At 36.9% G+C, this 13,517-nt stretch overlaps 2 protein-coding genes across 3 annotated transcripts in view; one reads left to right on the top strand and one right to left on the bottom strand.

The window, feature by feature from the left end:
- Positions 1–13,517, top strand: part of LOC124157356 (carotenoid isomerooxygenase-like) — a 35,708-nt gene that overhangs the window by 6,107 nt on the left and 16,084 nt on the right. Inside the window, exons 2-3 of one of the 2 annotated variants that reach the window (XM_046532020.1) lie at positions 10,329–10,549; positions 12,458–12,569. In XM_046532020.1, coding sequence (XP_046387976.1) covers positions 10,329–10,549; positions 12,458–12,569 — 333 coding nt within the window. Of the gene's footprint in view, positions 1–9,044; positions 10,550–12,457; positions 12,570–13,517 lie in introns of those variants that run through there. The other variant, XM_046532019.1, reaches the window with a different exon arrangement.
- Positions 1–13,517, bottom strand: part of LOC124157355 (phospholipid-transporting ATPase ABCA1-like) — a 127,789-nt gene that overhangs the window by 111,311 nt on the left and 2,961 nt on the right. The gene's annotated exons all lie outside the window — the stretch shown is intronic.

The raw sequence follows: 13,517 nt of genomic DNA, 5'->3' as shown, positions 1-13,517 counted from the left end.
ATTATATGGTATATTTTATCACGAAATGAATGTTACATACTTAAGTGATTTATAAAATAATTTAACTAAATTCTGTAATTTCAAATTTCCGGGTAGAATTTAGTCCAAAATCTCAAGTCCCACACAGATTTTTGGCTTAAAAAATGAATGAATCTGATTGGAAAACTTTCGTGACACTCATCGCATCAATCTCATTATGTTAATTTTGTAGAACATATATTAACGTAAGATGCTCACAAAATTATTGGTCGATTCTAACCATTATTTCAGACAATTCTAATATATTCAAGGTAAAAAAGTACCTGCAATGTGTAAATTTCCAAGAGAAACGCCATTTCCTGGACCTTAAATAAAACATCTCCGAGTTCTATTTATCTGTCCAAGAACCTGAGGCTTAATTCATTGATTCATAGCTCAAGTACGTCGCGCGATTATCGCGTGCCATGTGATTATTGCCACTCCTCTCTACACAATTATACTAGTTCATTTTGAATGAGTACTAACTTAAAATACGTAGAAAATAAATTCGATGTCAAATATATGGAGTAAATTGTGATAAGAGAATAATTTTGAGAAAATTGACATACATGCTAGTGAAAATATGAATGAAAAATACTTCTTAAAAGCGGGAGAGTAAAACCATGTGTTTTTAAATGACATCAGCAGAGACAAAGAAATGTGACATGCCTGGTAAAATGTTCATAGTGTTGAAATATTGCAGAAATCATCTGGGGGCCATCTTAGCTACCCAAATACCGCCAACGATTACCCTAATAACTTGTAGCGGGAAAAAATGTAAAAATTTTCAGCTTTAAAAACTGGGAATGATGACCAAGTCCAATTTTATATGATTGAGAAAAAATTATTGCAGCATAGGATGTTCAACATATCCCCGGATTCCTTTCCACCTAGAAGGAAATTAAAAATCACCTTAAAAATAAAAAAACTAAATCCTTTAGTATGATTAATACCTCGTCCTAGCCAAATATTCCACAGTATAAACGTAGTTTTACCTTTATATGGCCGATTTCATTTTAATATTTTCACTCAAGGAATCAAGTAGGATTCTCTAAGGAAGGGAATGCAAATTGCTCCTGAAATTTAGATTACGGCATTATTTCAGCATCTGTCTTATAACCAAAGCCTCAAGTTTTCCTTTACAGTCTATTTTTGCTACTACAATGGACTTATTTTCAAAATGGAGGTGAATTGTAATATTCAAAACGGAACGAAGTCAACTACAGCTGCGGTATATACTAAGAGAGAATCAATCGTGGAAATACCTTGCAGGACTCCTATAATCCTTGAAATATAATGTCTCTAGCTGCATAAAATTTATAAGATAAAAGAGTTATTATTGTCATTAAATAATCATGGTAATTATATAATAACATCATTTCTAAAGCACTGCCAGGATCTTAGGGCTCACACAGACAATAAATCAACGGATAATTGGTGCCATCAAAATTTTATACGGCTCTCATCAAACATGCTCTTTATTTTCCTATCATACACGTTATTTTTTAAAATATTGGATTAGCGTTGGGTGGGCCAATGAGAAATACAGTGATCTGACCTTTGTGAAATGTATAGGAACGAAAGACGAGATCTTCAACAGGGCGGGCAGCATGGGGCGGGTCACGTAGGACAGGAAATGGGCGTAGATTCTCGGCTTCAGTAATTCAGTCCGTTTGTAATTCCATAGCTGGAAGAGCTGACGATATGATGCAATCCTGCGGCTGAATTGCCAGCGGAAAAAATAACCAAAGCCATATAAATGCTGGAATCCTTTTCGTTTGAAGCCACGTCATATTTTGGGCGTTGTCTGTAGAAGGATGGAATTATATAAATGAACTAGCATACGAAACAGCCTTTTCGAGTTGCGTAAATATTATCCTTAGTATTTTAATAAAATGAGAGAGGTGTGCAGGATGAGTACCTCTGCTATTGATGGCAATTATTGGTATTTATAAAAAGATGCGGTTGATCCGGAGTCTTAAAATTATGTGTTGTTTAAAATGAAATTATAGCGTTATTGAATACGTGCAAGTAATATTGCGTCGCATTTGATAACCCCCACTAATGCATCGACAGATTATATGCATTTGAAAAAATTCCAGAGGATAGCTATAACATCATCAAAAAATCAATTTCATCTTTATATGCATATCATTATAAACATTCTGAAAAAAAGAGAAAAACGAAGCTATGTAGAGGGAATGATCTGAGAATTTAAACACATAGTTCCCAATAATTCTGATATCAACGATTCCCTTCCGTGAATTTCTGTTTAAAATATCTTTTCTCTTCAATATGCCTACTCAATAAATCCACATCAATAATGTCTGAATCTGAAATCTGACATCCTGCCTTCATATTACATATTCTTCTGATCACTATTTGTACATCTAGTGCATGAAGTACATCTATTATTTGATTTCATTACAAAATAATTTTCTCTTATTTTTTTCTATCTAAATAATAATTTGGCCGTAAATGGGTTAATTACTGGAAAGCGAAAAGCTAAATACACTGAATGAACTTAATTTCTTGATCATGAATCGCGTATCAATGTAAATCATAGGAGCAAAAAGGTTTATCGTTGAGAATGCCTACGATGGAAATGTATGAACGTGTTTACAATACCATATTGCGAAGAACAAGGTAGTAAAATGCGTTGCAAATATCTTAAGATCATATAGTAAGCTTTGCAAGCCATCCAAAAATCTCGAGAAAATAACGCCAGCAGCCATTTAATTCGAAACCCTAGATATAGTCATCTTGAGCTAACTAACTGATCTGGCAGTTACGAGATCAAGTAATTTTCATCGGACAAAAAAGCACTTTCGAAACCAATAATGATTGCTCACAGTGTGTATCGTACTACTTGTGATTTTTGATGAACTTCTATATAAATATTGAAAAGATAAGACGTAAAAACAAATATGAAATGAAAATTAATTAGAAAGAAAATGTAGACAAACTTTTAGAACAAAATAGTGTATCCCAATTAGAGATTAATTAATTTTTGAAGCATCTGATAATATCTTTCACTTGAGGAATAATTTCTTACGTCACAAGTTAAGTAACCCACTCAAACTTAATAGATTAACTCCTGTGCTTCTCTGGAGAAACGAAAGGACAAAAATTGATGGAATGAAAATTTTCAATGAATTAAGTTCTCAATTACAAAAACGTTTTGAAGCAGAATTTCTGCGTAAAAATCATTTCGTTTTATTATTATTTTTATAGCAAATAATTCGTTAATTACTAATTCTGGTTTATGAAAATAAAGACACTATCTCCCACCAAGGGATCACCCTCTTCTCCTGTTATAATATCCTATGATGCATTATTATTATTTTTTTATTTTATCGAGTTGTCCACATACAGCATAATTGCCAGTTTACAGTGGCACAATGTAACAAACATAAAGAGTACAAACACAATTAAACATAATACATTCAAATAAATAACAATGCATTGAATCTAATCATATTGACCTTAAGAGTTTCTATTAAGATAGGAAAGAGCGCGGATTGTAAAAGTGTGGTTAGTTGAAGGGGTCAATGTGGTTTGGAAAAGAATTTATGTGGGAAGAGAGGCGGAAGAGGATGGAACATTTGGTCAGTGACAGTCTGGGAATGGGCATATGGAGGATCGAATGCGTGCGAGTAGGTCTGCATGGAACTTTAAAGGTTAAATTGGAGACGAGATCGGGACAGTCTATGGCAGAGTTTAGAATGCTATGTATTAGTTTTAAATAGGATTTGAGAATTCAATTTGAAACATTAGATATTGAGAGAGTAAGCAAAACAGTATCAGCGGGCATTTTACAAAGATGAGGGACTCTGTACTTAACTATACTAATGAAAAACTTTGTCAAACTTTTTAGAGCCAAAATATTGGATGGGGCTGAGATGGTGCAAATGGGGAAGCAATACATTATAACGGGAACGGCAATAGTTGAAAAATATGCGCGTAATGCAATCGGGTCTGCAATTTCTGAGAAGCGGTAGAGGAGTTAAGGGAGAGGCATAGCTTTGTTTTTAACTTTGTTAATATGCTCACAGTAATTTAATTTTTGATCCACTAAAACACCTAAGTCTTTGATGGTGAAGACTCGACTGAGGAAAATGGAGTTTAAACTGTATCTAAAATCATAAGGGGACTTTTCTTTAGCCAAATGGAAATTATGTTTCATTTATTAGTGTTTAGGCGGAGTTTCCATGTGTTGCACCACTCTGATACCTTGTTCAATGCATCCTGTAGGTCATAGCAGTCTGCGACGTTGCTAAATAGCTTAAAATTTTGCAGTCGTCAGCGTAAAAAAAGGGTATGGGCTTGAGAGGGACGTACAAGGGAGGCCAGATCGTCAATAAAAAGATTAAATAAATATGGCCCGAGAACACTTCCCTTTGGTACACCGGATGTTGTGGGTGACCAATGAGATAAGCAGCCAGGATGTATTACTCGCTGGAATCTATTGCTTATCCTCTTTTCAATTGTTCGTAATTTTCTACTGCTCCTCACTCATTCAGACTTCAATTTTGTGCGTTTTAAAATCAATGACTAAATTGACAGAAAATGGATAACATGATGAAAGCTGATTCTAAAAAAATAGATTTTAAAGATTTTACTGGGACATTAGATTTTTAGTGCAATGAAATTTACTATTATCGCAACAATTATCATACTATGTATGAAATCAAATAATTATCATTCCTTAATTAATTAATTAACATTAAAAGTTAATTTTGGGTTTGATTTAGTTTTGATGGAAGCTGAAGTATCTATATGATGTGAAATCAACAGTCAGCCCTCCATATTAAACGTGCTTACTATAATTAGATCCGCCTACGTCGAACACCTCATGATTCTATCCTTAAAGTCAATTCTCCTTCGTCGCTTGCCCAACATCCGCTCCTCCATCTCGGCCTTCAGGGTCATCTCATTCCTTAATTTCCGCTTCATTCACCTATTCTACGCCCTAAAAGTCTTCCCCCACAGTATCTTCGCCTTCCTTTTCGATGGAAAGCAGATTTGAGGAGCTCGTTTTGCAGGTATGAAATAAAACGGACCGAAGAGAGGAAAATACACGCCGAATTTCATCCAACTAGGTTAAAGTTGAGATAATTCCCATGCTATTCAGCATAATACTGGTTAAAGTTCATGTGAAATACAAAATTGCTGAAAAATATCTGCCATGTTTCCCACCAGGTTTCAAAAATCAATTTCGAACTGCGTAAAATCAAGAAATCACAAACGCTAGATTACATTAAAGATATTTGGCGACCGTTTTAATTGATTTTACTTTTAGTATTACCATTCTATGCTAGGGTGCGACTAAGAGTGTGAAATAGAGAACAAAGGTAGCTCACCTTCTCTGAGTGAATAATACTTACACTCAGGAAGAAAAATAGGACCATTATAAAAATAAATTTAAAAAGTTGCTATCCGCTTCTGTCTCTTCGTAAAGGCCTGTTTCATGAGCTATTTTGGCGATCAAAAAGATTCGATACTTAATTAATTGATGATAAACGTAATCATTAGCTAGGACTTATGAGTTTTTGGATCCCTAAATTACAAGCAATAAAATAAAAATCCGCAATAATGCGCGGCCTATGAATTTAGTTTTTCGAGCAATGAGTCTCTGCGAGTCCATATTTCCACATTTTCCCAATGCTTTTTTTACTTTTTCCTCGAGAAAAGCCGCAGTGAGAGATAACAGAAATATGCCTGAATCATCAATATTCTCTTATTTTTACTGCTGCGGTCAGTGTAAGCAACCGTTCCGGGGGAGTTATGGAAACGTGATACACAAAACCGATAGTGTGACAATTCAACGATCACTTTGTGACTAAATACTGTACTCGAGAAACTCATAGAAATTCTACTGAATGAAAAAGTAAAAATTTCTTGTCTAGACATGAACCATATTTTTGAATGAATTATATTTTTATTTTAATGGATAAAGAATAAAGTTAGAAACAATACTCACTAAAGGTTCTATTCCTTAATTTTAAGGCGAAAAACACGGTTCATGTTACAAGATTCTGTACATTTTTCTGAATGTTTTCCTGAACAGATTCTTATGTATTTACATGGACAAGATCCACAAATAGGTGGTTTCACGGTACATTTATTCGGACAAGTTTTCGAACGTATTTAAATTTTAATATATCATAACTGCAAAGGAATTGTTGCAAGAGAGGGAAAATAATCCACGACCAGATGGGAAAGGGATGGCATTAGAATGCTTCAAAAATCATTTAAGAAACTAAAAATAAAAAAATATGTGATTAGAGCAAGTGATATGAAGAACGCCTTTAATTTTTAAAAATCAACGGCATGGCCAAATAGCTGTGGAGTATTTGTACGGTTATTACTTGGTCTCAATACTTTGATACCTGCACGCAATATACCTATTCGGGGTCAAACAGAAAATTATTTCCTTTCTCTTGCTACCCGGCTGTTTTCCGTTTGGATTCTAAATCCGTTACCTCGCGCAACTCGAATCTTGCAGAGAGTTTTATGTTAATTTGAACAAGGTATTTTGTTTTTCTCAATTTTCGACGTAATGATTCGTTTTATCTTAAAATGTATTTGCATTTTAAGATGTGTCTGTGAGTCTTTATAATTGTGTCAATAGCTTTTTTCTCTACATATTCCAGATGTTTATCAATATTTTTTCTAAGAAGCAATGGTAATAATGTGTACCTACTCTTATATATCATTGGCATAAAGTAGTCACGTAGTTGGTGAGGTTCATTAACAATTACGATTTTCACATTGTCTTTCACATGATTCCATTTTCAATCAATGCTACAAAGTATCCATTATTGCCTCCCTCCCTCCCACCGACTCCGCCCTCAACCTCCACACCCTCGAATTGGCGTGCATTTGGCACTTTCAAGCCAATAGTTTCCCGGGTTTGAACGTTGCATCCTAACCCCTATTCCTAACTCCCCCCTCCCCATACACCTCTCCCCTTACCCCTCTTTTTCCTTTTTCCAACCCTCTCCTTTCCTCACCATTCATTCTTCAGCTGACGAAGAAGCCGGAAGTGCTTCGATAGCTTCAAGTTTATTTATCCAATGTGAGTGTTTCTTTTTTGTGTCTCTGTGTGTATTGACATTAACTTAAATTATTTATATATATATATATATATATGTACAATGTTTTGCAGAAATGCGATGCAACGTAGCACATAATACGAATGTTAAAAAACACAGTCACTAAAAATAGACACAAAATAAAAAAAAGGAAACACTCACACGAAAAATATTTATTTTTCGTGTGAGTGTTTCCTTTTTTTTATTTTGTGTCTATTTTTAGTGACTGTGTTTTTTAACATTTATATATATATATATATATATATATATATATATATATATATATATTGCAGGCATGATTGACTAATGATTTGGTCATCTTCGGGGTTAGAATGAGGTATGTTTTCCACTCTTCTTCTGCATTCTTAATCTATGATTAATGCATTCCAATCTCTGTGAGGAAATCCGGTTCCCTCACCAGTTAGTGGCACAACAGTAACCTAGGAGGCTGATCTATAAATAATGGCCCTATAAAAACATATCACTAATTATAAAAAAATTTAAAATATGTTACCACTTGTAATAAACATGTAAATAAATTGAAAATTAAAACTATTACCATAAAGCGTTTACGTACGTATATAGAGATAATAATGCAAACCATTATAATAATTTTAATATCATAGCCGTAAGCCAAGAATGATCAGTTAATATTAGAACATTGAATAGATAGTAGAATTACGAATACATATTTAGTATGGTCTCAAACATCGCGAAAGCCTAATGCGTTATTTATTTTCGGATAGGAAGACTAATATATCGGATATGACATGCAGTTAAAATTATGTCGGACATTTCGAAGGAATTTCCAGAAATATTTAAGAAAACGAGGCACTTTATTACATTTACACTACACTTCAGGGGCGGATACAGAAAAAACTCAAGGGGGGGGCGCAACATATCTTGAGTTGTCTTTACTTTTATCGTAATAAAAGATGATCAAGTCACAGGCAAAGTATATGAAAATTTTATTTAAAGTGATTATAAACATGTAAAACACAATGCCATCTTATGATATAAAAAGTTACAATTGTGGTTTTGCAATGTTCGGCAATACAGGCGGACCCGCAAGGGGGGGGGGGCGCGCCCCCTGCGCCCCCCATCTATATCCGCCACTGCAGTACACTTTAATATTAAAACCCAGAATTTCCTCGATTTCTATGACTAACATTTTCAACAAGGATGGTATGTTGCAAACTATCAGATAAACGTGTAAATATGCTTGATGTTGTAGATAAATTAGTATGCATTCCTTATTTTTGGATCATGTTTTTTATCCTGCGAAATAGGCATAGTTAAAAGCATAGATTGCCGCATATATTTTGGCCAAATATTTTTATTTTAATTTTTCCTTCAATTCTGTCTAATATCATTGTGTCCCGCATTTCAATGCATTTTATCTTGCAATTCATTTATAACACTGTGTACAGAAATTTCTAATCGTTTTCGCGAGATTTAAGAGTTGATGCTCTACTCCATGCATCAATGTATGCAGATTTTCCCTAATACCTCCTTTGAATATTTATATTAAGGGAAAAATAAATATAGCGGTATTTTAATTCCACGCTTATTTAGAGTAAAAGTATTAAAGGTGGCCGTGTTTTCAGGGACCCTATCAGAAGGAGTGTACGGGGCACTGCCCTCACTCGTCAATTCCTTGGCCACGCTACAGACATGGTTGCCTTTTAATCAAAGCGATCGGGCATTGCGAGGAACTCGAGCCTCGTGGTCGGCGACGAATCGCTCTAATTCTATCGTCCGCGAGAGGAGCATGGGCCGTATGCCGCGTGCGGCTTCCTCGCGGCTTAGGCGCGATTGCTCTACCGTGAGCATGCCCTGTGAGGTGGTTGGAGAGAGGGCTGAGACGAATAGGGAAGGGGTGCCTGTCGGGCGGGAAGTTCGCTTCGGACGAGGGCAGAGGGGATCACATGAGTCGCGTCCCGTGGTCGGTCACGTGTGTAATCGGATTAAATTCTATCGCCTAACACGAGGGAGGGAATTATGGTAGGAAGGAAACTAGGCGAGGAGGAGTATGTTGCGGGAGGATGAGGAGAGGAATCGCGCATGGTCTCGAACGCAAACAGGTGGACACGAGGGCTCCCGCCAAAGTGGACGCGTAGTCCTCTTCATCTCTCCCTATCCTTCTCCCCTCTCCTCCCACATATAAACGCCGACGGGGGGACCCTGTCAATGTCACTAACATCCGGAGGGCTCTCAAGGCAAGAGGCAGCTCCGGTCCCGGACCTTCTCCCGCATTCGCTGCAAGGACTGCCAGCAGTGGGTGGACCAACAAGTCACGGTCGTTCTCACGGTGACCGCAGAGGTGAAAACGATCTCTCGCCATCGAGTGAGATATAAGCGTGGAGCGTTCCCGTTTCTCCAGGGAAAAGGTGAAATTCTCGCCTGCAGTCGCCTGCTCACTCCCGGAAAGCTACGGTTTTAGTGGTCGCGGTCAAGAAAGGGTTTTGCAACCAAGAAGACCTTTCGTGGAATGTGAAGGCATTCTGGAAGAGAGTGTAATACCCCCCCAGTAATTGACTTCTGCATTCATACGAGCCACTGGAACTAAAAAGTATACTCATCGCTTACCCGGGGCTAATCTAGCATTTGTATGAGAAATTTTATTCAACCAAATTTAATCAACAGTTAAAGAAGTTTGTAATTTGCATCAATTCCGTTGTCACAGGCGTAATACTTCGTGATATTTTCATCAAGTCAATTAAACTGAATGAAATATATAGAAATTTTGTTTACATCTCCCGGTCACCAGGGTAAAATTAGGCAATTTTTCAACTTATCTCATTTATATTTAAGTGAAGGTAGCTTAGATAAAAAATCCTCACCACGCAATCCACCAAGCGAACGTCTTCGCTCCGCCGATTGGAACGGGAGTCGACGAAGGTAGGGTTGCTAACTGTGAGAAAAACTAGACTCGGGAGCGGCGAAGACTCCCGAGTAAGACGAGTAGGCGCCCCCAGGCAGTGCGAAACTCACTCTTGGGCAACGAACATTCGCTTTTTCGTCCGCCATGGCGACCAATCTCTTGGCGGTCCAGAGCGGCTACAGCGCCACCTCGCCGGAGGTGTTTGGGTGGAGCGCTCTGTCCACCGCCGCAGTCGACGAAAGTCCACAGGGAGACCCCGGCGGACCCGCAATCGAAGCGGGGCATGGGCATAGTAAAAAGAGGCCCCGATCTCTCTCCCGTCTCAACAGTTTCATCCGGGGAAGGTCCAGTAAAGATGAGGTCACACTCACCAGGACCACCGAGGAGGCGAACTACCCCACGAAGAACGCAGGATGGCGCAAGGGAGGATACAAGCCACCGAAGGCGAACGCCGACGCAGCTGAGGAGCTGTACCCCAACTGTGACATTGACATTTGGCTGAGGTCGTGCGAGCAGGAGGTGCCGGAGCCGGTGGAGGGCAAAACCACAGGTGACCACGCTCAATACCCTTTTGCCTTGGAGTACCGTAGTTTGTATCAAGTCAATCTAATTCGATCAATTTTCATTGATCAAGTTAATTATTTTTTTTATCCATTAACATTTTTTTCTCGCTTCCTATCACAAGAGTATCATTAGGTGATCATTTTTCTCTTCTCATTTAATTTGAGATAGCTTAAAATTCAATGTGAAAATACTTCCGCGAAAAAATTCTCTCCCGGGAAAATATTCTCACCCTAAGTTCCTACGTTTTAACGTTGGGATGCCTCCTCCCCATTAAGAAGTTTTTTGACCCTAGATTAGTAAGCCTCTCAGAGAAAATATTAAGGAGCTATTTTCGACCTCTTAGCATGTAATAAATACTGAAATGACAAGATTACGTGATCCTTCACTGGCACTCTACGTCGGCAAATTTCGTGTTCATGCGTAAAATAAGATTTATTTGTGGATAGTCGTGAACGAAAGCAAACTTATTTTCCCCAATAATCTCCAATCTCCAAGAGAAAATCAACTCCCGGATAAGCCAAATCATTTGTTCATGGGCAATGGTTTGCTTTTCATGTTGTTTATTTCGGTTGGAGATTTAATTCCCATTGAATTATGCGCTGCAGGAGGCGGAGAAGTATAAGGACTTCAAAGAAATTAATCCATAAGTGTTTCAATTTCTGTCTGTTTCGATTCCCCATAATAGTATTCATGTTGAGGTTCCAATGCTAACCTCAGTTTTTGATCACTACACAGCCACCTCGAACGCTCTTGTATATATTTACTCAATGTGACGTCCGGTCTCGTTGGCCAGCTTTCGATCTCTCTGATGATGCAGAGGAAGGAAGGATAATACGCTTCAGTTAGAGCTCTAAAGTGGCATCATGTTTCAAGCTTCTTCTCCGAAGTACAAGCTTCACCATTACTTCGCGTTCGATTTGTCATTCTTGGCACCACTTTTGGCCACACAGACTTGTGCCGCCACTTTTGTCTCAATAACGAATATGATGGCATACTAAAATTGCAGGTGGATTATTTCTTGTATGAAATATAAATGCAAAATAGCTTTTTCTCTGTAAAAGAAATATATTTAATTTTTTCCTGCTTGTGAGAAGAATATAAAAACAATTTTAATTTTCCCTTTCTAAGAAAAGTAAAACGTTTTTAGCATATACATACTTTTAAAAATTTGGCCCGCGAAGCGCCAATGCAATTATAATCAGCGAAGTTATTATATATTTATATCATTACTTATTTTATGAATTACATTGATGTTTTATTAAATAGCTCCAAGTACAATTAATGATTGACACTATTCGGAAGTTTTTTTTAATTAGGTTTTTAAGATTACGTATGTTTCCATCGGCAGGGATAACTCTTCTGCGATCACAGTGTCCTATGAAGTTTTGGCAGCTAACTGATTAATAACTAACGAGTCTCAATGCTCATATTACTTTCGCAATAAAATGCGATTTGTTTTAATTTTTAATTATAGCCTAATCATGAATTTTTTCAGACATACATACTCAAAAACATTTGCAAATAATTTGATAAATCCCTTGCCTGTAGGTGAGCAATGCAAAATCTTACTTGAAATATCATTATTCCTTCGGAAATTTGCACATCACCCATCTATAAAATTTTACAGAAAAATATACTTAATAGCATGAATGTTTCTCAAGCAATATTAAATTCCCTTTCTACTAAATATCCTCAGCTTTGGTAGCCTGGAAAATCTGAAACGGACATTGAAACTAATTATTCGCGTATGTTCCAGTCGCAAAAGAAATATTTTTCTCTCAGAACAATAATTCAATACCACTAGCGGAGTTATAACAATAAAAAGAACTTCAAATTCCCACCACATCCTGTCAGGAAAATTTCAGGTAATTAATTTTCGTTCGTATTTTTTTAGGAGTCATACCTCATTGGATTAAAGGGACATTACTGAGGAATGGACCAGGATTACACCATATCGGAGAAACGTCTTTTCAGCACCTATTCGACTGCTCTGCCTTGCTTCACAGGTGAGTCACATCCCTAGTTCTCTGATAAGAAAAACGCAAATCATTCTGGTAGCTAGAGGGAGTCAACGGCAAATTACTTTAATCAGCTCCCAGCCAACGGACCTCAACAGATAAATACTTGGGCCGTTCATTCAAGAATAATAATTCAACACTTACTGAAAGTTACTAAAATATTTACGGCAGAGACATATCTAGACTGAAGCATTGACGAGCCTTAAAATAATTGAATTTAAGAAGCCCTTTCAACTACATTAATGATAAACAGGTGTAAAATGCTAACATAATTTTCATGATTTACTCTTACTGCAACCTTTTTGGAGCAAAAGATCTTAGGACGACGAGATAAGTCCATTCCCGAGTGCGTGTTCACTCGAAGAAGCATTGAACTACTTTAATCATCCAGTGAAGCCTGAAAAATTACGGGAAAATATCGATACTTAACTGAGAGAAAAGAAGAAGGTCAATATAATATACTGATATTCGTCGATAGTAGTGGTTAGGCATTAGCCATATTTTCTTATAGCAGCGAATGGTTTGAAGGATTTTTTTCAGCCGCTTTCATTAATAGTGAACAAATGTAGTAATTTGAACTAATCTTTCCCAGGAATGAAAACAATGTATACACGCTGCGAAATTCCATTTTTGAGGATATGTATTTCAACTTTATTTCAGAATTAATAATGTGATTGATTTTTGTACCGTTAACCTGTAGCCATTGATTGAGACTGATAAACTCACATCACGGAATTCTTTCTAATAGATGAAAGCTCGCGTATTTAAAAATTGATGCACAATTGATTTTGAGGCTGGATTTCCGTCGTGACAACATTAAAGTTTCTCATTCAACACCAGGAAACGACTGATTCTGAAATCTAACGACAATATACTTATTTTTTTAATTCCATAGTTCGGATTCATAAAGGATTTTTAGGCCTCGGAAGCTTACTG

Source organism: Ischnura elegans, chromosome 4 (genome assembly GCF_921293095.1).
Source record: "Ischnura elegans chromosome 4, ioIscEleg1.1, whole genome shotgun sequence".
In the NCBI taxonomy this organism is placed as follows: Eukaryota; Metazoa; Arthropoda; class Insecta; order Odonata; family Coenagrionidae; genus Ischnura; species Ischnura elegans.
Note: the sequence above shows the minus strand (reverse complement) of the source record. Positions and strands in the feature narration are given on the sequence as shown.